Here is a 27,168-nt window from a genome sequence, read left to right as displayed (position 1 = left end):
CCTTTCGAATATTTCCAATATTTGAGTCCATAATTAATCAAGCTCTAGTCCACCACCTTACAGCTGCTAAGCTTCTGTCTGACACTCAATATGGATTTAGACAAGCCCATTTTACTGCAGATATTCTAACTGTAATCTCTGAACATATGTACCAAGCACTGGATAAGGCAGAGGAAGGGAAGGCAGTAACCCTAGATATATCTAAGGCTATTGACAGGGTATAGCATGATAGTCTTCTCATGAAAATAAAATCTATGGTATTACTGGACGAATACTTAACATAATTAAATCCTTCGATTAGATGAGAGAAGAATCCAGGTTGTCCTCGATGGGCGTGCATCCAAACAATATGATATAAATGCGGGTGTACCCCAGGGATCGATCCTTGGTTCTTTATTATTTTTGATATTCATAAATGACTTACCTGATAAAATTGCCTCTGAGATGGGTATATTTGCCGAGGAAAAACTAGTAAAACCAAACAGGAAATCATGTAAAAAAAAATAAATAAATAGATTCAACTTAAGGAGTTGGAATTGGATAAAAAATTCCAACTTAGACTCCGACTCCTAGTATTTTTAGAAATCCGACTCCAACTCCAGCTAAAACCTCCAACTCCTTCTGACTTCGACTCCACAACTCTGGTTACAAGCTGCTACAAGTGTGGTGGGCCCAACCATTTATCCCGTGATTGTCTCTCATCACGATCACTGACTCAAAGGTTTAGTGGGATTCAGTGCTACAAGTGTAAAAACTGGGGACACTTGGCCCGTGCCTGTCCGGGAAATGGGCAAGGGGAGGAAGCTACAGCGCCAGTCTTATCCCCAAATTGTCACTGAACAAGACGCTGCCCGCAGTGAGTTTGCGCATTAACAGACGTGAATGCCTCGCCCTTGTAGACCCTGGGTGAACCCAAACCCTGGTGCGCAAGGCATGTTGCAACACTTGATACAGGGAGAGAATTCCGGTGCTAAATGTGGGTGGAGTGTCACTGGCCGATTGAGGGTTGAGCATTATCAGCACAAGCTTCGGCGACAGGCCTGCAGTAGCTGTGCAAGCCCTTGTGTTGGATGGGGAGCTGCTTGGGTACGACCTACTTCTAGGAATAGATTTGATTACACAGCTGGGTGGAATCACTGTGGACTGCACCAGCAAGATAGAGTTCTCCCGACATGAGAAACGTGTTTGCGCCACGATTACCCTGGACGAGCCTGACTTTCATCGGAGTACGATAGGGAAACCAAGTGGACTGGCAATCAACCACCAATATTCTTACGGACTAAGAGAGCAGTATGAAGAAGAACTGCAAACTTGCATCAACAGGGCTGATTCCCCTGATGGCTGTCTTACAAGATAGCAAATAGAAGGTCCGACCCATCATGGACTACCGTGAGCTTAATGAACATGTCGACCCATACATGGCAGGAGCGGATGTTTGTGCGCTCAAATTAAGGGAGTGGCGGCAGCAATGGTCGGACATAGCAATTCTAGACATGCACAGAGCCCACCTGGAGATATGCATTGAAAAAGCACTGTTGCCATTTCAGACTGGAAATTAAAGGAACTCTCTATTGTCTGACTAGGCTAGGGTTCGGTCTCAACATGGCACCAGGCATTATGACGGCAATTATGCACGTGATCCGGCAACAGGATGAGGCTGTGTGTCAGGCAACATTGTCTTACATTGACGATACCTTTTTAAATGAGAGCCTCATGTGTCATCAGTCGGTCAAAGAGCACTTCAAGGACTTCAGACTGACATACAAGGAACCTGAGCATCTGCGAGACGGCGCAAAAGTACTTGGCTTACATGTGAGCGGTAGCATAGAGGAGCTCTACTGGAGGAGAGGTGGTGACACTCCGGAAGTCCCATCTAACATCATACGTCGGGGCATTTTTTCTGTTTGTGGGAAACTGGTGGGCCACTTCCCTGTGTGTGGTTGGCTCAGGGTGGCAGTGGCGGCCATAAAACGTCGTACCACATCCGTATCATTGGGTTGGGACGATAAAGTGCATGATGGTACACTCCTGAGCATGCTGACAGAAACTGTGGCCAGGTTGACTCGTGACGAACCTGTGTGAGGGAACTGGTGCATGAACAGGAACGAGTTCACGGTCTGAGTGGACGCTAGCTCACTAGCCCTAGGAGTTTCTCTTGCTGTTGATGATGATATAAAAAATGCCTGTTGGCTTCTGTCCAGAGAATGATTCTAGGCACATAAACTTGGCCAAACTTGATGCCACATTGAAATGAGTTACCCTGGCGCTTCAGTAGCAAGCCAGGGTTCTCCATATTATCACAGACTCTGCGTGGATAACTGATGCATTGACTGGAAGAAAGAGCATGGCTAACCACACAGGCAGCGAGTGAGATGTTCATACGAAGATGGCTCGCCACCCTGGTCGATACAATCAAAGAGTATAACCTGACCGTAGACGTAATGTTGATCAGGTCTGCAAGCAACAGAGCAGATGCGCTGACACGAGTACTACAACAGTAGTTGCTGGCTGATACCCGGGGAGGTTCTGAGATGCTGCAACAGCCGTGTGCAGCTTTTGCGTGTAATATGGCTGCGGATCGTATCAGTGAGATTCATCGGCAATGTGGACACTCAGGGGTTAAGTGAACACTGTATTTTGCCAAAATGGTTGACCCAGAAGTAAGACGGGCAAATGTAGTGGAAAGTTGCCAGGTCTGTCAATCAACCCGGCTCTGATAGCGTGGAAAAAAGGGCAGTTGGGAGTGAGCGGCACGTGGCAGAGAGTGGGCATGGATATTACACATTTCGGTGGTAATCACTTCCTCACCCTCATTGATTGTTGACCTACGCGCTTCGTGGTCTGGAACCACTTGGGCACCAGGATTCCTCCTACATAATTCGCCAGCTATCATCTGTGTTCTTTGAAAGAGGCGTGCCCGAAGAGGTGCTGACAGACAATGACCCAGCCTTCTGCAGCCAGCAGGTCAGGCAGTTCCTGAAGGAGTGGGAAGTGCGACTGTGACTGCGATGTGCTTATGTGCCATCTGGCAATGGTATTGCTGAGAGGAGCCATCGCAGGATCAAAAGAATTGCGGCCAGGAAGCAGTACACCGTCTCAGAAGCCATATATTGGTATAACATCACGCCGAAGGATGGCGCCTCTCCAGGAACAGCACCTGCAAATGCAATTTACCAATCCTGGGTCTGAGAAAAGGGAATCTATCCCAACAGAGAAGTCGCCAACGAGGAAGGACAGGGGTCGTATGCACTAGGGGATCCTGTCTGGATGAAGCCACCAGGAAAACAGTGCTCTGATAGATATATACGGGGCCGAGTAACCGATGTGATGAGTCAGCAGTCAGTAAAGGTTGACGGTATGCCCCATCATGTTAGGGACCTGAGGCTGGCGACAGTTGCAACTACCACTGGACGACAGGAGCCAGTCTGAGGTGAGTGGGCAATCACTCAGGTTTGCACCATCCTCATCCTCATCAAGCTGCGAATTTGATATTAGTAGCTCCTCTCAGAGGAGGCAGTGTTCTTCGACCCTCAGACTGCAGATGAGAGCGCAAGTGAACAACAGGCCTACATAGTCCTCCTTCGTAGAAGCATCCACCAAAAGAGTGCCACCTCCCTGCCATCTTTGTGGTTATGAGATCGGGGAGGGGGGGAAATGTGGAGAATATAGAAACGGACATACAAACGGCCTACCTGTAAACCACTCATGTGTCTGCCTGTCATGCGCGTTGGACAGGAAAAAGAGAAACCAAGATAGCGTCTGAGATATTAAACAGAAACGGGTTCGTGTGATCTCGCGAGAGTCACGTGGGTGAATGTAATATAAAGCAGGTCGCTTGAAGAAGTGGTAAATTTTTTTTTTCGCTGTAATGATGGTTACTACAGAGGTAAACAGGTGATGTTAAAACTTAGTGCAATGGGACGAATGAAGAAGGTTACAGTTCTACAGAGGTAAACAGGTGATGTTAAAACTTGGTGAAATGGAACCAATGGAGGAGGTTACAGTTCTACAGAGATAAACAGGTGATGTTAAAACTCAGTGTAATGGAACGAATGAAGGAGGTTACAATTCTACAGAGGTAAACAGGTGATGTTAAAACTTAGTGTGCAATGGAACGAATGAAGGCGGTTCCTCTTCTACAGAGGTAAACAGGTGATGTTAAAACTTAGTGCAATGGAACGAATGAAGGAGGTTCCTGTTCTACAGAGGTAAACAGGTGATGTTAAAACTTAGTGCAATGGAACGAATGAAGGAAGTTCCTGTTCTACAGAGGTAAACAGGTGATGTTAAAACTTAGTGCAATGGAACAAATGAAGGAGGTTCCTGTTCTACAGAGGTAAACAGGTGATGTTAAAACTTAGTGCAATGGAACGAATGAAGGAGGTTCCTGTTCTACAGAGGTAAACAGGTGATGTTAAAACTTAGTGCAATGGACGAATGGAGGAGGTTCCTGTTCTACAGAGGTAAACAGGTGATGTTAAAACTTCGTGCAATGGGACGAATGAAGGAGGTTCCTGTTCTACAGAGGTAAACAGGTGATGTTAAAACTTCGTGCAATGGGACGAATGGAGGAGGTTCCTGTTCTACAGAGGTAAACAGGTGATGTTAAAACTTCGTGCAATGGGACGAATGGAGGAGGTTCCTGTTCTACAGAGGTAAACAGGTGATGTTAAAACTTCGTGCAATGGGACGAATGAAGGAGGTTCCTGTTCTACAGAGGTAAACAGGTGATGTTAAAACTTGGTGCAATGGAACGAATGAAGGAGGTTCCTGTTCTACAGAGGTAAACAGGTGATTATAAAACTTAGTGCAATGGAACGAATGAAGGAGGGACCTGTTCTACAGAGGTAAACAGGTGATGTTAAAACTTAGTGCAATGGACGAATGGAGGAGGTTCCTGTTCTACAGAGGTAAACAGGTGATGTTAAAACTTAGTGCAATGGAACGAATGAAGGAGGTTCCTGTTCTACAGAGGTAAACAGGTGATGTTAAAACTTAGTGCAATGGAACGAATGAAGGAGGTTCCTGTTCTACAGAGGTAAACAGGTGATGTTAAAACTTAGTGCAATGGACGAATGGAGGAGGTTCCTGTTCTACAGAGGTAAACAGGTGATGTTAAAACTTCGTGCAATGGGACGAATGAAGGAGGTTCCTGTTCTACAGAGGTAAACAGGTGATGTTAAAACTTCGTGCAATGGGACGAATGGAGGAGGTTCCTGTTCTACAGAGGTAAACAGGTGATGTTAAAACTTCGTGCAATGGGACGAATGGAGGAGGTTCCTGTTCTACAGAGGTAAACAGGTGATGTTAAAACTTCGTGCAATGGGACGAATGAAGGAGGTTCCTGTTCTACAGAGGTAAACAGGTGATGTTAAAACTTGGTGCAATGGAACGAATGAAGGAGGTTCCTGTTCTACAGAGGTAAACAGGTGATTATAAAACTTAGTGCAATGGAACGAATGAAGGAGGGACCTGTTCTACAGAGGTAAACAGGTGATGTTAAAACTTAGTGCAATGGACGAATGAAGGAGGTTCCTGTTCTACAGAGGTAAACAGGTGATGTTAAAACTTGGTGCAATGGAACGAATGAAGGAGGGACCTGTTCTACAGAGGTAAACAGGTGATGTTAAAACTTAGTGCAATGGAACGAATGGAGGAGGTTCCTGTTCTACAGAGGTAAACAGGTGATGTTAAAACTTAGTGCAATGGACGAATGGAGGAGGTTCCTGTTCTACAGAGGTAAACAGGTGATGTTAAAACTTAGTGCAATGGAACGAATGAAGGAGGGACCTGTTCTACAGAGGTAAACAGGTGATGTTAAAACTTAGTGCAATGGAACGAATGAAGGAGGTTCCTGTTCTACAGAGGTAAACAGGTGATGTTAAAACTTAGTGCAATGGAACGAATGGAGGAGGTTCCTGTTCTACAGAGGTAAACAGGTGATGTTAAAACTTAGTGCAATGGACGAATGGAGGAGGTTCCTGTTCTAAAGAGGTAAACAGGTGATGTTAAAACTTAATGCAATGGAACGAATGAAGGAGGGACCTGTTCTACAGAGGTAAACAGGTGATGTTAAAACTTAGTGCAATGGACGAATGGAGGAGGTTCCTGTTCTACAGAGGTAAACAGGTGATGTTAAAACTTAGTGCAATGGAACGAATGAAGGAGGGACCTGTTCTACAGAGGTAAACAGGTGATGTTAAAACTTGGTGCAATGGAACGAATGAAGGAGTTTACAGTTCTACAGAGGTAAACAGGTGATGTTAAAACTTAGTGCAGTGGAACGAATGAAGGAGGTTACAGTTCGAGAGAGGTAAACAGGTGATGTTAAAACTTAGTGCAATGGAACAAATGAAGGAGGTTCCTGTTCTACAGAGGTAAACAGGTGATGTTAAAACTTGGTGCAAAGGAACGAATGAAGGAGGTTCCTGTTCTACAGAGGTAAACAGGTGATGTTAAAACTTAGTGCAATGGAACGAATGAAGGAGGTTCCTGTTCTAAAGAGGTAAACAGGTGATGTTAAAACTTGGTGCAAAGGAACGAATGAAGGAGGTTACAGTTCTACAGAGGTAAACAGGTGATGTTAAAACTTGGTACAATGGAACGAATGAAGGAGGTTACTTAGTGCAATGGAACGAATGGAGGAGGTTCCTGTTCTACAGAGATAAACAGGTGATGTTAAAACTTAGTGCAATGGAACGAATGAAGGAGGGACCTGTTCTACAGAGGTAAACAGGTGATGTTAAAACTTAGTGCAATGGAACGAATGAAGGAGGTTCCTGTTCTACAGAGGTAAACAGGTGATGTTAAAACTTGGTGCAATGGAATGAATGAAGGAGTTTACAGTTCTACAGAGGTAAACAGGTGATGTTAAAACTTAGTGCAGTGGAACGAATGAAGGAGGTTACAGTTCAAGAGAGGTAAACAGGTGATGTTAAAACTTAGTGCAATGGAACAAATGAAGGAGGTTCCTGTTCTACAGAGGTAAACAGGTGATGTTAAAACTTCGTGCAATGGAACGAATGAAGGAGGTTCCTGTTCTACAGAGGTAAACAGGTGATGTTAAAACTTGGTGCAAAGGAACGAATGAAGGAGGTTACAGTTCTACAGAGGTAAACAGGTGATGTTAAAACTTGGTACAATGGAACGAATGGAGGAGGTTCCTGTTCTACAGAGGTAAACAGGTGATGTTAAAACTTGGTGCAAAGGAACAAATGAAGGAGGTTCCTGTTCTACAGAGGTAAACAGGTGATCTTAAAACTTGGTGAAATGGAACCAATGGAGGAGGTTACAGTTCTACAGAGGTAAACAGGTGATGTTAAAACTCGGTGTAATGGAACGAATGAAGGAGGTTACAATTCTACAGAGGTAAACAGGTGATGTTAAAACTTAGTGTGCAATGGAACGAATGAAGGCGGTTCCTCTTCTACAGAGGTAAACAGGTGATGTTAAAACTTGGTGCAATGGAATGAATGAAGGAGTTTACAGTTCTACAGAGGTAAACAGGTGATGTTAAAACTTAGTGCAGTGGAACGAATGAAGGAGGTTACAGTTCAAGAGAGGTAAACAGGTGATGTTAAAACTTAGTGCAATGGAACAAATGAAGGAGGTTCCTGTTCTACAGAGGTAAACAGGTGATGTTAAAACTTCGTGCAATGGAACGAATGAAGGAGGTTCCTGTTCTACAGAGGTAAACAGGTGATGTTAAAACTTGGTGCAAAGGAACGAATGAAGGAGGTTACAGTTCTACAGAGGTAAACAGGTGATGTTAAAACTTGGTACAATGGAACGAATGGAGGAGGTTCCTGTTCTACAGAGGTAAACAGGTGATGTTAAAACTTGGTGCAAAGGAACAAATGAAGGAGGTTCCTGTTCTACAGAGGTAAACAGGTGATCTTAAAACTTGGTGAAATGGAACCAATGGAGGAGGTTACAGTTCTACAGAGGTAAACAGGTGATGTTAAAACTCGGTGTAATGGAACGAATGAAGGAGGTTACAATTCTACAGAGGTAAACAGGTGATGTTAAAACTTAGTGTGCAATGGAACGAATGAAGGCGGTTCCTCTTCTACAGAGGTAAACAGGTGATGTTAAAACTTAGTGCAATGGAACGAATGAAGGAGGTTCCTGTTCTACAGAGGTAAACAGGTGATGTTAAAACTTAGTGCAATGGAACGAATGAAGGAAGTTCCTGTTCTACAGAGGTAAACAGGTTATGTTAAAACTTAGTGCAATGGAACGAATGAAGGAGGTTCCTGTTCTACAGAGGTAAACAGGTGATGTTAAAACTTAGTGCAATGGAACGAATGAAGGAGGTTCCTGTTCTACAGAGGTAAACAGGTGATGTTAAAATTCGGTGTAATGGAACGAATGAAGGAGGTTACAATTCTACAGAGGTAAACAGGTGATGTTAAAATTCAGTGTAATGGAACTAATGAAGGAGGTTACAATTCTACAGAGGTAAACAGGTGATGTTAAAACTTAGTGCAATGGAACGAATGGAGGAGGTTCCTGTTCTACAGAGGTAAACAGGTGATGTTTAAACTCAGTGCAATGGAACGAATGAAGGAGGTTCCTGTTCTACAGAGGTAAACAGGTGATGTTAAAACTTGGTGCAATGGAACGAATGAAGGAGGTTATAGTTCTACAGTACCAATCCTATTTTTATAGCTCTTCAACTTTTGTGAGTTTAAAAACAATAGGACACTTTACTTTTTGTAATGACTCTTGTATACCATGGATCATATTCTGTATAGAAATATAAATAAAATTATTGATAGTGGAGTCTAATAAACTTTCTTAATATACTCTCTTCTTTTTCAGCTGTTACTCTTAAGAGGATATGCTTTCAATCATTCAGCTGACTTTGAGACTGTACGTATCATGAAAGAGAAACTGTGTTATGTGGCTTATGATGTGGAGCAGGAACAGAGATTAGCCCTTGAGACAACTGTACTTGTTGAGTCATACACAGTAAGTGAAAACGTGCAATGTTAATTTATTTTTTAACTTATTTACATATCTGAAGATCTGAGTCTAATTTGGCCAAATTTAAAGTCTATTTATGGCTTGCAATTAAAAACTCAAATTTAAATTAGATACTTTCACTAATTTTTCTAGCATGGTCACCCAGCATAGGCTAAGGAATCATATGTCCTTTATTTTTTATAATATTCAGTTGTCATAGTGCAGTTAAAGGATGTACTCTGCAAGTGCAAATAAAATGAGATAATTTGGAGAAATTTTCACTAAAATTCTAATCTTCGTAACCCCTTCACTCCCTTAAAACCTGCAAGCATTTCCCAATATACTTCATATTTAAGCTCTTCAATCTGTAATAGCATTTTATTTTGTTCTATGATTTTAATTTTAAAATTATGATTAAAAAAATAAATAGAGATGTTGAATGCAAACTGTATGTTATTAATGTTTCTCCTTTAATCAAAATGAAATATACTTACTAAAATACCCTGAATATTTTATACCATATATGTATAGTTCTGGAAACCTAGGAATTTTGGAACTACAACTTTATTATGGAAATATTTCTTCATTTTCATCTTCTATCTTAATTTGCTCAACAGAGTTTTCCTAGAAAATATTTTTTCTCATCATTAAATTTTCATTTTTAAAAAGATGACATAAATCAAACATTTAAGAAATAAATCCCAACACATTGAAAATAGGCTGTAATTTTGTTTTATAAATCCCCAAAAATAGTTTTTGAAGCATTAGCACAAACATTACTTTTAATAATTGATTGATTTTTATAAACCAGTATAAAAGTCTTAACAGATCTAAGAACATTATTTAAACATTTTTTTAAAAAATCGACAAATTTAAAGAATTTTATTTTTATCCTAAAATATTTTATAAAACTTTTATTTACAAATTATTGAAAAAATTGACAACTAATCATTTTTTTCCATTTTTTTTTTTTTTGTCAATTAAGTGTCTATTTAATTTAGCATTAAAAATTGATTTTTTTTTTCTTTTTAGATAATTGTTATTTTATCATCTTGCATGAAAAGAGCTATGTAAAAAACATTAAAACCGTTTGAATTATGCAAATACCATGAATAGTTCAAATGTTATGAAAATTTTAAGTGCCGAAATTGCTTTTCCGTGGACATTTTTCTTTAGAAAGTGTGGGCTAAATTACGGACCTCACGAAATTTGGTAATTTCGCCACCATTTATTTATTTTTCAAGTTATTATCATGAAACTTTGTACTCTTATGTAAAATTGTGTGTTCTTTCTGATTATGCAGTTAAATCTGATGTATCTCTTAAGATGTACAAATTTCAATTTTTTTTAATTGACGCATGGTATCATACAGTGGGTGTCTATTCATGAACAAAACTAAGTATTATAGTAGTATTTAAAATAGCTTTATTGAGAGTAGGTATTTACCTGCCTCCCCACCAAAGGAGAGCTTAATCTTGGGTGTAGCAATTGAAGGCCTAAAGAGCATTCATGGCAGGTATTTACTACTCCCCTCAAAGAAAAAAAAATTGAGTAGATATGAATTAATCTTAGAAATAAATCAAAGAAAATTTTTCACGTAAATTTTGGATTTCTGTAAAAGATGAAAATTCCCAGAACTTATGCAATTTGGGACCAGTCCAATTTTCAATTTTGTAAATCCTGTCTATCTGGCCCAAAATATACCCCTATTTTCTGAGATGCAACCATAAATAATACTCTACATGAATCCTCGATGTAGCTTTCACAATACCAGGATACCAGGAATACTGATAAACAACAACTATATATTCACCAGTTGATGGATATTTTCATCATTTCTATTCTGTTGTTTTACTGAAAGTTCAACTATTTTTAAAACAGTAATTTTTTACCTTGTTTCCACCTTAACATCTAAAATGATTACTTTTATATGTTTTAGGGTATGCTAAAAACGAATATCACATTTAAATTTTCTGCAAATAAGTAGTTTTCCGGATATTAAGCAATGTCATTTCTTATGTTATTGCTGGTGGCCATCTTGGAGCGCACAAACGCAACCTCGAGAAACTATGCGCAAACGCGCATAATAAGATGACCACCAGCAATAACATAAAAAATGACATTGCTTGATATCTGGAAAGCTACTTATTTGTGGAAAATTTAAATGCGATATTCGTTTTTAGCATACCCAAAAACCGTGGTAGTCATTTTAAAGAAAAATGTTAAGGTGGAAACAAGGTAAAAATTTACAAAATGCATCACAATGAAATTCTTTATTGAACCGTCTAATTATTATTATTATTATTTTTGTTGTTATTGTTATTTAGATATCCACAATTAAAAAAAAAAACTTTTGTTTTACAGATTCGAAAAAATGGTCTTGACAATGAGTTAAAAATAAAAAAAATTATACAAAATACTATTAGAAACCCACCCAATAAATGTCCTTGTGACATTTATTGATTGGGTTTCTAACAGTATTTTGTATATTTTTAAGTCATTGTCGAGATTTCTAAGACACGAGGTACTACGTGACTAAAAACTTATCCAACTAGGTAGAAGAGTAACTTATCTTGCTTTTAGTAATATTTATTTGGGTGCACTTATGCACTTATTTTTTTCAAATAGTATTTTTAAATTCAAGTTTCACAGTATCTTTTTTCTTTAATTGTTAGGTGAAAGTACAGAATAGTTCACAAACACCCCTCCCTCCCCATGTTAAGAATGGTTTTTTAAATGTTATTATTTCAGCATTGTAGCATAATGCTTCTATGTACGCTTTTAGTACATTGTACTAAAAGTGTTAAAAACAACAAAATAGTTTTGGCTCGGTATTATTTGGAAATCAAATTTGAAAAACTTGAAAATAATTTTTTTAAATTTGACAAACTCAGAATAAAAAATGAAACTTTTTTATGCTTTCGTTTTGAAAGCAAAAAAAAAAGTTTTCTATTTTTAAGAGAATACAAAGGAAACTCGTTAATATATGCTGACTGTAGGCAGCTCAGCACATAGTGAGCCGTTTTCCCGTTAAATTCTATATTCTGTAATCTCTATAAAAGATAACACTTTAAAGAAATTTCCGCACAGTTAATAATTATTAAATATTTACATATTATACATGAAGATAATTCTGAAACTATTATCTATATGATAATGGATGATATATACCGATTTATCTTATCAATTTTGAAATATTCTTCATCAACTTTGCTCGGTCGTACTTTGCTTCCTGTGGTCGTAAAAATATAAATCAAAGTCCAGTAGAGATGGATTTCTATGTTTATATATGACTTGTAAAACTTCAGTCATATCCAATTAAATTTGACCTCACGCATGTGTATTCAAACGTAATGTATGAAATGTAAACATTGAAAAAATAGTTTCCCTTTTTGCTGTTGTCATTTTTTAACGGTTTTTCATTTTTAACTTGGAGCATAAAAACATTGAACGCATAAAAGACAAATAAATTAACATCATTGAAATGCTTATTCTATTCTCTTTCCATCAATGTAATTCTTTTAAAAATTGATCAACAAATAAAAAAGATATGACTTGTTGAAGCACATTAGTTATGTAATATTGCCAATGTCCACAAAAATACAGCATACACTTGTAATGCTATTGCTCCGTGAAGATAGACAGAGGTTTGGTTTTTAATGTAGAGAAATCCAGCGACCAAAAGGCCACTTGTGAATGTTTTTTAAGAGGAAAGCTAAGTTCTGCCTTTTTGGCTTTTTTTTTTGTTCTTATATACATTTCACTCTTGACTTGGAATCATTGTGTATAGTTTCTTCTAGCTCCTTCTCCAAGTCTCACCAAATGCTTTCTTTTCATAGATCTAGATGGTTTTGGCTGCACTTTTCTATGTTCTTCTGTACAAAAGGCTGAAGCTTTTGATTGTCCTTGGATTGTTTTTCAGTCATTTTGCTGGGGTTGTTTTACATACAGATGCAAATGGGGTGCCACTCTGTAGTACTCTCTTCCCTACAGATGCAAATGAAGTACCACATGGAATGATTGTCCCACTTTAAACACAACTGAACCTAGTGATGGTTTAACTGCATGTGAGGGCTTCTCAACCCAATGGATGCAACTGAAGTTCCACTTGATGTGACAGCCCCTCAACACAATGGACACACCAGGTGTGCCCCCCCCCCATACAACGGACGCAACTGGGGTTCTACTGGACATGCCATCTTCTGACACAATGGACCCAACTGGGTTGCCACTTGGTGTGACCCAATCCTCAAAAAAAAAACAAAAAAAAGAAACGTGTATGATAGCTCCCGAGACAACAAATGCGAAAGGTGCAGAATAAGGAGAGAGAGAGTCCCCTGAGCAGAGTGCTTTAAACTTTGCTTGAGAGACAAGTAGCTGTTTTCTCTTCAGCTATCACAAGTGTTTGCCCAAGATTAAACTGCTATGATCAGTGATAACAAATACTGCACATTGCTCATAACCAGAAGGCCAAGGAAATCTTTAATAAATGTTTTAGATACATGCAAACAATGTTTTCTTGAATTATAACATGCTCTTACATTTGTAAATACATTCATTTTTTTTTTTTACAGTTGTGAAGGGACTTTTTTTAATATGCATAATGATACTTAACGTATAAGAAATGCATAATTTAATTGTATTCAATTTCCAGAAAATGGTTTTTATTTTATTTTAATCATATTTTTTGTTTTAGCTTCCTGATGGCCGGATTATAAAAGTTGGTGGTGAAAGATTTGAGGCTCCTGAAGCCCTTTTCCAACCACATCTAATCAATATTGAGGGCGTTGGAGTGGCAGAACTTTTATTCAATACAATACAGGCAGCTGATATTGACACTCGGTCAGAGTTTTATAAGCACATTGTCTTGTCCGGAGGTTCTACGATGTATCCAGGCCTTCCTAGTCGCTTGGAAAGGGAATTAAAACAGCTCTATCTGGAGAGAGTACTGAAGGGAGATACATCGAAACTTTCAGTGAGTTTAACAGTTCATTCTTTTATCCTATTTCATATTTCGTTTAACATCTGTTTTGCATGCTAGCATATGTTGGACGTTCTTTAGAAATTGACTAACCTATTTCTCGTCAGATCTTTATCTCTCTTTCTCTCAAATTCATCACTTTTTTACATGTTCCTTGGTCTTCTCTATAAACTGAATCTGGTCCTGCAATTCAATTTTTTTATTATAGAAATATATTGTTTTTTTTTTTTGTTTTTTTTGTACGTTATCACCTTTCACATTAAATTGTTTTTAAGTACATTATCACCTTTCAATTAGTTGTTTGTACATACAAGGGGGCGTGCAATAAGTAATGCCCCTGACCCACTTCCTATAGAAGTAGAGCAACGAAACTTGGCACAGTTATTAGTCTTTCTCTACATAGGAACCACCCAGAGTTATGCATTTCTCCCATTGTTTGATGCAGCTCTGAAGACCGTTTTTGTAGAACATCCCAAGTTGGTCCTCCAACCACGACGTGGCTTCAGAAATCAAGGCTGCATCATCTGGGAAACGCTTTCGTTTCAAAAACAACTTCATGGCTGGGAAGAGGTGAAAGTCAAAGGGTGCAAGGTCAGGAGAGTAGGGAGGATGCACCCTTGCCTTCTTTGGAGGTGATGAGTCCAAGTGCTTCCACTGCATTGACTGGACTTTGGTCTCTGGATCATAATGATGGACCCAGGTTTCATCCTGTGTAATTAGTCTTTTGAAAAACTTTGACTCATCTTCTTGGCACATCTCCAAATTCATCCTCGAGCACTCAACGCAATCTCGCTTCTGGACTGGTGTGAGCAACTTGGGAATCCATCTGGCAGACACCGTATGCATATGCAAATGGTCATGAATGATAGTTTCCACAGACCCTGTACTAATCATGACATTAAGCTATTTGGCGAATAGTAATGTGCCGATCTTCCAAAATGGCAGCCTCAACATGACGGCAGAAGGGGCGGGGGGGGGACCAGGTCTGAGAGCTGTTTCCACAGACTTCCGGCCATGTTTGAATTCACAATGCCAGCGTTTTACAAGGTCATATGATGGGGCATTATCACCATAAGTTTCTTTCATTTCATCAAAAGTCTTCTGTGGTGTGCGTCCTTTCAAATACAAAAACTGGATCACTGCTCGACATTCAACAGGCTCCATTTCAAACCTGACTCAGTTCAAAAACCTGTAAAACAGAAACCACAATTAGTTCAGAGCTGTAATTTGCTACATAACCCGTAGAGATATAAATCATTGCACATGCAAAATTTAAGCTAGATCAGACAACTGGAAATGGGTCAGGGGCATTACTTATTGCACGCCCCTCGTATGTTTCAAATTGTTTGTACGTACGTTATTACATTTCAAATAAATTGTTTGTACATACGTTATTACATTTCAAATTGTTTGTAGTACGTTATGACCTTTCACATAAAATTGTTTGTACATACGTTATTACATTTCAAATTGTTTGTAGTACGTTATGACCTTTCACATAAAATTGTTTGTACATACGTTATTACATTTCAAATTGTTTGTAGTACGTTATGACCTTTCACATAAAATTGTTTGTACATACGTTATCACCTTTCCTATAATTTGTTTGTATGTGACTTATCACCTTTCACATATATATTCGTTTGTAAATTTTCACTGTGAGCACATGTTTCTATATACATTATCACCTCTTTCACACATTTGTTTTTTGACATATGTTATCACCTATACTTGTGTACATATGTTATCAACTTAAACATACAATTATTTGAACATTCGTTATCACTTTTCATACATCTTTATGTTTGTCTTACTTTGCATATTTCTTTTAAAACAAATTTTTTATTCACTTTATTTTTTTCTGTTTTTTTGTATAGAAAAATGAGTTTCAGTTCACTATTATAACAGTACTGTTTGTGCATATTTTTACATTGTGCATAATTGCATAGCATTTAGAGTAAATCTCTATTTCGGAATAGTCTCTGCCAAATCACTTTGTAAATTTTTTATCTACATACTTGAAACTTAATATGTGGGATTTTCGGGCTTGTGAAACAAATTTGATTTGACTTTTAGCTGGAAAAATGCCTGCTATGGGATAAAAAGTGAAAAAAAATGCAACTTGGCAGATGTAATTCAATGTAATATGTAGGCTCTACATATGTGCTCAAATGCATTTATATGTTTAGCATTATTTTTAATGTTTTGATATATATATATATATATATATATATATATATATATATATAGACTTAGCTTAGATGGTAATGAATAACATTTTTGTTTTGATTCTAGCTGCTCACACTCGAGTTATATTTTTTTTTTCTTTTGAAATCACTACTATATATTGGGTACAATATAGTAATTAGTAAAGGATTGGCTCTATAATAATAAATATGAAATCTGCATAAATTAAAATATATTTTAGCATATTTTATGACTGGGCAATGCTGGATGGCATGCTAGTATATATTATAGTAGCATGAAGCTGTGATCAAGTCTTTCATTTCCTTGACACAATTGACACTCAACCACTGCCTTTAAGCATCATCTAAACCATATTATCAAATAACAGGCACAACGTGCTGAATTTGAGGCAAATAGATGTAAACACATGGAAAATTTCCCTCCTTTCTCGAATTAACATTTTTTTTACTTTAAATCACTGTCAAAGAAAAATCATGACTTCATCTTTTAGTTTTCATGCTGAGGAATTGTACAGTAAATTGTGACGATGTGTGAACCGAAAATAAAGCATTCTTCATTAATCATACTCTTGTTTCTCATTTTCAGCCTCTTGTTACCATTATATATATTTTTATGGTTTAGATAATGTATATTTTATTGAGATAAATTACTAATTAGATATCAGATATGCGTAATTTAAATCCGTAAAAAAATTAACTAAATATTGACAATAACTTACAACCATTATGGCAACCGGTTTCTCTGGAAGTATTTTGATGTTAATCCTAAGAATAAGAATACAGCTGCTTGAAAGTTATGTTGGACCATCACATCAAAGGGTGGCAAAAACTTTTACAATGACTAATATGTTAAACCATCTTAGAAAGGGTCATTCAAAAGAAGCAAAAGTTGCAGATAAGAAAAGGAAGCACAATTAATATTCAGGGACTGACGTTCCAGGAACAAGTGGCAGCAACTACGAGCCTCCAGCAAAACACCAAACTACTACAGATTCAATATTGGCCCCCAAAAAATTTGCGATATAAATGACTGCAGGTCACAAGAGATCCATTATCTGATAAGAGAAATGCTGTTGATATTCAACTATATTCTGTAACATCTGACATTGGATTTAATAGGTTTATTGCAAAACGTTGTAGTGAAGTACTTTTTTAATGGAATGCTGTAATTTGAATGAAATAATTTTCAATGTATTTGCAAAAGTAAAACAAAAATTCAACTCTCTTTTGCTGAAATTAGCAGCATTGCATGAACTACAGACATTTGGACAGCTACAACAGATAATGTTCCCTTTCTGAGTTTGACAAATCATTGGCTTTCAAATGATTTTGAACAGTGCAGAGCTGTGCTTAGAGTTGTTCCATTCCCTGGTGCACACACAGGTGCAAGAATGTGAAGAATTGCACTTCTGAATGAATATAAAATTTTCAATAAAGTTTTCTTAGTCTTGTGGGATTCAGGAGCGAGTATGGTTGCTGGTGTCAGGGAATGTGATTTAGAATAACTATCATACTCAGGCTGAAGACAACCATTACATCTAACAGAAATACAGTCTATCACTTTAATCACTTTCTATTAGCAAATTAACTGAAATACAGAATTAGCTCCATTTGGAAAACGAACTCATTCAAGATGTGACCAGATGGTGAAATTTAAGTTATATGCTGAAAATAACGAAAAGCTCTTGAAATGTTTGCTCTTGATAAGATTCCTACCTTAACAACTTACCAATGGAGACTTGTTCAAAAAATATCCAGTTCCTGAGTCCATTTGAAGAAATCCCCAAAGAAACAAGTCACAAAACATCAAACATACCAATATATATATATATATATATATATATATATATATAATTGATAATAATAATAATATATATATATATTATTATTATTATCAATTATATATATATATATAATATATTATATAAATTTAACTCTGAGGTAATTTCTATCAAAATCCGCTAGTATTTCTGACTTTGGTGGAATCCTTCTTACCATTGTTGAACAATTCAGGTTATCAATGGAAACAAGATTTTCATCCTATCAAAATGCTTGTGTACATCTACCTACCTATGTCTTTCCTAGACCCGTGATTCAAATATTAATTTTAAAAGATTGGCATAAAAACATTTAGAATTGGATTCTACATAACTGATGATAATTAAGCAGAATCAGCAGGATACACTACGCTGCTGAGGGTGAAGAAGCATGAACAAGTGTAAATTATACTTTGAAACCAACTGACAAGAAAACAGTAAAAATGTCACAAAAGATGTTTTTATCGCTCCTAGTATAAGAAGGCAGTAAAAGTACAATCATTTCTAATTCAATTTTGGCCTTCATTTTTGAGGTATGAAAAGTGAGCATCGTTTATAATAGCAAAATTGCACAGTCAATTTTTAAAGCATCAACAAATAAAACTAAATAAAATGACAGTAACTATGAACATTCAATGTAATTCTATACATGATGATTATTATGCCTAGTTTTTAAAACAATTCCAGGAGCAATTTACTTCATTATAAGTCAATAAAAATGCTGATATGTTCAATTTTGGTGGTGGAAATAATGTACCAAATGCCATAAACATATGCTAGTTTCAAAATAACACATCACAAAAACTATTAAAAGATACAGATCTAGAATATTGCATGCCTAATATATATTGATACTATATTAAAATGTCAGCTTTTTACACCTTGTACTTGTAGTATCCTCAAGAAATGTAATAATTTTATGTAGTGTGTTTCACTTTGTTTATCATGGTGATGTAATTAAGTAAACGTACATGCTCAACATCAATTTAATTTTAATAAAAGAGAGCTGCATCTTATCAACGATAGTTCTTTACACAATTGGTATTTCTTTGCGATTATGTTGAATTCATTGCTTGCAACTGATCACATTTGTCCATTTGAGGTGGTTTTCTCAACTCCTTCCCCAGTCAAACTTCAGCTGTCCTTCTTCAATGCTTGTGGCACAAATTACTTGTTCTGTATTATTTATTAAAGTGTTAGGTGAAAGTACAGACTAGTTAGAAAACCACCCTCCACATGTTAATGTTTGGCTTTCCAAAAAGTTCTCTGCATAAGTAGGTTTTTGTTTTAACATCATTTATTTTTATATTGGCTTTGTTCAAATTAACGCTGTGATTGTTTACAAATGATTTCTGGTTTTTATGGACATTCTGTTTTACATTGAATGACCAGAAAAGGTCTCTTCTGATTAATGTTTACCAGTTTTAAAATAAGCAAATGAACTTGGCTGTTTGTCAAAATAACAGAATATTTTTTTCACTAGTAAACATTAATCACAAAGAACATTTTCATGGAATTTATGTAAAGCAGAATGATTCGCACAAACCAGAATTTTTTAATAAGAGATTCGTTCAGTTTTTCATATGAGAATTTGGGGCGCTATAAGATTTCTACCTTAACAACTTAGCATTGGGAACTTGTTCAAAAAATTGTGCAGTTATTGAGTCCATTTGAAAAAATCCCCCAAAAACAAGTCACAGAACTTCAACCATATCAATGATAATACCTACAAATTTTAGTTTTGAGGTTATTTCAAAAGCTGTCCAATCTACTTCTGATATTTGACTCTAGTAGAATCCTTACCACTGTTGAACAATTCATTGAATCAATGGAAACAAGAGTTTCATCCTATCTAAATGATAAAAACTTGTGTGTCTACTTTCATAGATTCAAATTTAAATATTAAAAGAATGATATTTGAAACACTAAGAATTGGATTCTACATCTATTTTCTACTAATGATAATGAAGCAGAATCAGCAAGATACATTTCTTCAAGCTCCATTGAGGGTCAAGAAGATCAAAGTAAAAGTAAAACCGTATCTCTTTCTGTTTGATGAATAGGCCTACAGTAACAAATGAAATCTTAGAGCAGGTAGAAACTGAGTTGAACATGGAGACTGCAACTACAACAGAAATACAAGAATCAGAATCTAAACTCAAAAGGAATAAATCCATTATGGTTAAGTACATAAAAGAACTTGATCATTATGTAGCTTTACAACTACAAGTGATGATCTAGTTCAGTGATGGAAGTAGACGCAGGAGACCTTACCACTGCTGAATAAACTGACTTCAAAATATCTCAGCGCACCACCTTCATCCGTGGAGAACAGGTGGTAATGTGTATGAGCCTATTAGGAACAGACTGTGTCCTGAGAATAGAGAAACTTTAATGTTTCTACATTACAATTTAAAAGTATTCAACTTTAAATGCCAAGGAGACTGAGAGCAGAGAGGCAGCAAGAATAGAAGAGGAAGTAGAGCAGCAGCAGGTGAAAAACTTCCGCTTATAGTTATTCACTTAAATTTATATTTTGTAATTTCTTTTTTCTTATCTAACCATTTCAGAATTGTAAATTGTACTTTGCATTTTGTAATTTTAGTTAATAAAGGCAAAAAGCCATAATAGTGGCCAGACACTTAAATGTTAAGTTAAATTAGCAGTAACTATATTAATGTGTCAAAGTTATCTGATGAGTCACTTGGAAATGATTTAAATTTAATAGGAAAGAGAAAAGTAATTGGAATATTAATCGGTAAATTTGCTGATTAGGCTGATTACTCAGTACACCTTTAGTATATTCCCAACAAAAGTTGAACTCCACAGTGGATGATGGTGGCGCACAGAACCCTTGAATAATTCTTTTAGAAAAGTGTTTAAAGAACTTAGAAGAGCAGGTGAAATCACCTTAAGTTGATGTTTTATAAAAATCAAAAACACTATTTCCCATCACCTCATTGAATTTGCACAAGTTGAAAAATAAAATTTTATTAGTTTGAATATTGGAAGCTTGTGTTAAAGATCTAGTGAGATTGTTGAATTATTTAACTATGCTGTATCTAAGAAATGTGCTGGAAGAGCCAAATAATCATTGGAAAGAATACAAGCTGTTTTAGGTTTGAAATGAAAAGATGACGGGTGATGTTGGTATTTTTCTTGCAGAGAAATGGGTAGATAATAAAATACTTGAAGTTAACGTGTGCTTTTGAATATTGATGTTTGTTGGGTGAAACTTTTCACTCCAACAATGTGGCTTGAGAATGTTATGAAAGATCACTTTTTTATGACAAACTTTTTACAATAAGAAGTACTTGGTGTGGCATGGGGTTTTGAAAGGACAAGTTGGAAAGATGCTTAATAGATTTGAGGCGGTCATAGAGGAAAGGATTGCAAATGAAAAAAAATTTACTTTTTAAAAAGAAAAGGCTATCTCTTTGAAATGACATGTGAAATCAAATTGAGAGAATGAGTGTTTGGTTAAACTTCAAGCAAAAATGTGGAGAAAATTGATTGAAGGATTTACTTCTGGAGGCAACAAACTTGTAAATAGAAGTGGCCTCACAGACATAGGGTGATATGGTGGTGGAATGAAGAAGTTGGGAAAAGTATCAAAGAAAAGTGGAAACAATCGAGTGAACAAAGAAAAGATGAATAATAATGAATAAAGATGAATAAAGATGAATAATGTGGTAGCGAAAAGGGCAAGAGAAATGCATAAAGCCAAGTTAGAGGTTGAACAAACTAAGCATTCAAATACAAAGCGGTGATCAAAAGAACAATGTATTCAGGATAGCTAAACAGATGGCAAAAGTTGTAGAGAAATGCATTCAAAATGAAAATGGAATGTTGACAACAAATGAATAAATGAAATGAAGAGGGATGCTTGAATTGTTGATTTGCACCGGATTAAAAAAGATCTGTAAATCTTAGATGATGCCATTCAGTGCTACTTGAATATTGTGAGATTTGTGAGATATCAGCTGAAGTATTATAATGCAAATGTGGAAGCCATGTCTAGTAGGAAGGCCCATAGTAGGTGTTCTTTGTCTTCATTAAGAAGCAGTAAGAAAAATGTGGCAAGATCCAGACATGGCAATGCGCACCTTGGCAAGAGACATGGGCATTGGAGCAGAAATTATGATGAAGACTCCACTTCTCACACAAGACACACAACGACAAAGAGAACAACCAAAGCCAAGAATCTCTTCAATAAGGTCTAACATCCCATCGAACCTGGAAGGAAAATAACTTCTGCCAGGGTTAGTGGCACAACATGGAGAATAACAGGTGGCTAATCTACAATCCACAAAATATAATGTATCATTTAGATCAAATTCTCTCAAACTAATTTGGATTTGTTTTCAACAAAGGTCATGCCATGCTTGCTCACATTTTCAATAAGAAACTCAATTCAGATTACTATATCAAATTACTATCTAATGTTATCAGGCGCTAGTGGTTGTCGGACAGCCATAGTAAGCATGGCAGCAAGATTTAGTTTTGTTTGAAGATTTGATGACATGCTATTTAAAAAATGAAATGTTTTTATCAAATTTTATATAAAATAATTCTGAAAATTTGATAACATGCTATTTAAAAAATGAAATTGGCCCTGTCAGTGGGGCATTAGAATACACTGACTGCCCCCCTGCAGAGGGTAAAAGTCCCTCAATGGGGCCACCTGTTGGCCGTGGGTGGCGACCCGTGAAACCTTGGAACGGAATCCTGGTGATTGAAGGTCCTGGAGGACGAGTTCATGAGCCTCCTCTTCCTAACACATCTCTTTGGCCCTTACCTCGGTTAGACGGGCGGTTGGAGGGGCCCGATCCGATCAATCGGCTGGTCAGGTCAAGCCCTACGTCTACTATCAATGGTTCAGACTAAACTGAGAAATTTAAAATTAGCAAAAGAAATCCTCTTAAACAAAACCATAGAAACTGATAAACCTCACCCCTAAAGTAGACGTTCGAAAGCGCTGGCCAAGGGTCAATCAGCAAGTGTAGAATCCAATCCCGACATGGCTGAAATCACAAAATTTTGTTCACTCTAGATTTGGGTAGTGAAAAATTGAGTAACGACAGATGCTCGGTATTTCTTACTTGACTGAGTATACTGTCTGTGTAGCCCTGACTCTGTCAAGGCGAATGGGTTTCCCCCTTGACAAGTCCCAATATTGGGCTCCGAGGTGGGTGGGGAACACAGGCAAAGAAACTTTTATCCATATTTATGTCAAAACAAAAAAAAAAACCCAAACACGCCTTATCGGACTCAGATAATGAGGAAAATACGGATTTTCCTAAATACTATGTATTAGAATCATTGGACGAAACGCCAATGTCAAAATTATCCCCTTTTCTCATTGAAAAGGTGTTAACAGGGAAAATAAATCCTAAAATGGTAAAAAAAACTAAAGATGGTAACCTATTAATAGAAATTGAGACAAAAAGCCAAAGCCTAAATTTAGAAAATATGAAAACTTTCCATAATATTAACATTAAAGTTACCCCACACAATAAACTAAATCAATCCAAAGGAGTTCTCCGTAGCCGGGAACTATCACTGGCTTCACCAGAAGAAATCCAAAATGAACTGAGCAAACAAGGAGTCATTGACTCTAAAAGAATCTATATAAAGAAAAACTCAGAAAAAATACCAACCAATACTTATATTATTACATTTAACACTCCAAAAATTCCACCTAAAATTAAAATTGGTTACACCATGGAACCAGTTGAAATATACATCCCAGATCCTCTGAGATGTTTCAACTGTCAAAAATTCGGTCACCATAGAGATGCCTGCAGAGGTCATCCCACGTGCGCTAAATGTGGCTCTAAAGAAATAAGTCACAACGAACAAGAATGTCACGAGTCCAAATGTATAAACTGCCAAGGGGAGCACCCTGCCTACTCAAAAAGCTGTGAACGATGGAAAACAGAAAAAGAAATCTTAGCCACAAAGCATAAACGAAACATTTCTTACTAAGAAGCGAAGACAATAGTGGAAGGAGTCATAAGAAATAAAACGCGAAAATAACAGAAAAAACAAATCCCACCAACCAGCCTGATAAATACGACCAACTAATTGAAAAACTGGTACATCTAGAACCAAACGAATTGCTTAACTCCCAAAAAAAACTAAAAATACAACACTTTCAAAAACTAGAAAAATTAAAACTAGAAACTAGGAAAGAACCCAATAAAGTATTTAACTCCTCCCAAACCCAAACCTCCCCTCTTAAAAGCCAATATACCCAAGAACTAACTTTCTTAAAACCAAATAATAAACCAGCAAAACAAAAAATAGAAATCCTCACCAAAAATTTAATAGAAACTGATGAAATGGAGACTGAATATCAAACAGAAACCCCAAAACAAGAAATTTCCTATCGAACACCACCAAAACAAAAGAAAAACCTAAACAAAACAGTTATAAGGTCCCGTTCAAACTCCAGAACTAGAACCCCAATCCCTAAAAATCAAACTGAACCTGAAGATGAAATGGAAACAGAATACCCAAACCAACAAACAGAAACCTTAAATCAAGAAATCTCCCATCGATCAACGTCAAAACAAAAGAAAAACCAAAACAAAATGGACATAAGGTCCCATGCTAATTCTAGTTCCAGATCCCCAAACAAAAAACCAAACAGAAGACAAGCCAAAAACATAAGAAAAAAACAAAGCTAATTGAAAACCCTCCACAACTTATACTAAATCCATACCTTATATCAACACCAATACTAAAACCCATAATCAACTAAAAAAAAAAAAAAGAAAAAAAAACACATCACAGAGGATCATTACCTTACCACCAATGACCTATGAACCAGTATTCCTTCAATGGAACATTAGAGGTGAAAAGGCAAATTTCGACGAATTGAACCTTCTCATTGTCTCTTTTCACCCAGCAGTCATATGCCCACAAGAAACTTATAAGAAAATTCAGAACACACTACATATCAAACGATATACAACCTATGATTATATACACGAACAAGGAAATAAAGCCTCCGGAGGAGTGTCAATTCTAATTAATAATAATATAATTCAAAGCGAAATCAAACTGAATACAACACTACAAGCCGTTGCAGTAACCATCAGTCTAAGAAAACCGCTAACAATTTGCTCCCTATACCTACCACCTAATGAAAACATAAATAAAACAGACTTGAACTTATTGATCTAACAACTCCCTAAACCTTTTATCCTCATAGGTGACTTTAATAGCCACAATGAACTATGGGGAAACAAACAAACAAGCAGAAGAGGTAAAATTATCGAAAATTTTCTAGATAAAAACCAACTATGTTTGTTTAACAACGGAACCAACACCTATCTTCACCCTAGCTCTGGAACACTCTCGGCTATTGACCTCACTATATCAGAACCCAGTATTTTCCCAGAATATAAATGGAATGTACGTCATGAGACCTGTGGGAGTGATCACTTCCTGATCATCCTAGAAGGTCAAGAACCAGAGAATGACACTAAAACACCCCGATGGAACTTGCATAAGGTCAACTGGGAAGATTTCAAAAAAAGGTGCCACACAGACCTAGTGCAAGAAACTAATTTAACAAAAGATGATGACATTACCCACTTCACCAATACTCTAAATATTATAGCTGAGAAAACTATTCCTAAAAGCTCCCCATCAACAAGATATAACAAGCCTTGGTATAACAAAGATTGCAAAGAAGCGCTCAGAGCCAGACGAACAGCACTCAGAAAATTTAATAGCCAACCAACAAAAGAAAATTTAGAAAATTACAAAATAAACCGAGCCCAAGCTCGCAGAACCATTAAGCAAGCTAAGCAATCAACATGGCAAACTTATGTTAGCCAACTAAATTCAAACACCAAACCTAAGGAAATATGGAACATGATAAACAAAATTACTGGGAAATACACTAAACAAGCTAATAAACATCTCATCCATCACAATGTCAAAATCACTAACAAAAAAAAAAATAGCTGAAATCTTAGCAGAAAACTTTGCCAAAAACTCCTCACCAACTAATAGGAACAAAGAATTCCAAGTCATCAAAAACCAAGCAGAACAACAACAAATCTGCTTCCATTCAGACAACACTGAATACTACAATCAAATCCTTACTATGTACGAATTAGAAGAATCTCTCAAAAACATCCATAATTCAACAGCTGGACCAGATGAAATCCCCTATGTCTTCCTAAAAGAATTGCCAATGAGATCAAAAGAATACCTCCTCAAAATTTTCAATGATATCTGGATCAATGAAAAATTCCCTGACACTTGGAGACATGCCATTATAATTCCCATACCTAAACCTTCAAAAGACCCCTCAGATGCAATAAACTACCGTCCCATTGCACTTACTAGTTGCATCTGCAAAACCCTCGAGCGAATGATCAATAGAAGACTATCCTGGTATCTAGAAAGAAATCACCTAATCTCTGAACACCAAGAAGGCTTCCAAAAGGGCAGAAGCCCTATTGACCATATCATAAATTTGGAAACCTATATTAGAGAAGCTTTCATCCTCAAAGAACATGTGGTTACAGTTTTCTTTGACATAGAAAAAGCTTTTGATACCACTTGGAAGTATGGAATATTAAAAGACCTGAATGAACTAGGTCTAAGAGGCAGAATGCCAACATTTATCAAAAACTATCTGAGTGACAGAACCTTCCAAGTAAAACTTGGAAACATCTTATCAAAGTCTCAAAAACAAGAATTGGGAGTTCCCCAAGGTGGAATTCTTTCAGTTACACTCTTTAATGTGAAAATAAACAATATAGTTAATAACATAAACTTCGGAACAAACTATGCCATCTATGTTGACAATCTCATGATTAGTTTTAAGGCCAAACATATGAACACTATTGAACGACACCTACAATTATGCATCAACAAAATTACTAGCTGGGCTACCAAAAATGGCTTCAGCTTTTCTCAAACAAAAACAAAATGTGTTTACTTCTGCCAACATAGAAAAATGCATCCTGACCCCGAGCTAAAAATTAACAACAATAGACTAACAGTTACAGATCAATACAAGTATCTTGGAATCACCTTTGACAAAAAACTCACCTTCATACCCCACATTAAATACTTAAGGAAAAAATGCAACCAAAGAATGCAACTTGTGAGAACCATAGCTCATACAAACTGGGGAGCTGATTGCAAAGCAATTCTAAAACTCTATCAA

General features: G+C 36.6%; 1 protein-coding gene across 1 annotated transcript in view; it reads left to right on the top strand.

Moving 5' to 3' along the window:
* Positions 1–27,168, top strand: part of LOC145260566 (actin-related protein 2) — a gene marked incomplete in the record, with an annotated part of 184,172 nt that overhangs the window by 141,336 nt on the left and 15,668 nt on the right. Inside the window, 2 exon segments of the mRNA XM_080118823.1 lie at positions 8,824–8,973; positions 13,664–13,942. Of these exon segments, the coding sequence (XP_079974949.1) occupies positions 8,824–8,973; positions 13,664–13,942 (429 nt within the window).

The sequence above is a fragment of the Euprymna scolopes genome, chromosome 36 (assembly GCF_053919585.1).
Source record: "Euprymna scolopes isolate OS-2025 chromosome 36, ASM5391958v1, whole genome shotgun sequence".
Lineage (NCBI taxonomy): Eukaryota > Metazoa > Mollusca > Cephalopoda > Sepiida > Sepiolidae > Euprymna > Euprymna scolopes.
The sequence above is the reverse complement of the archived record's forward strand: the minus strand, read 5'-3'. Positions and strand labels throughout refer to the sequence as shown.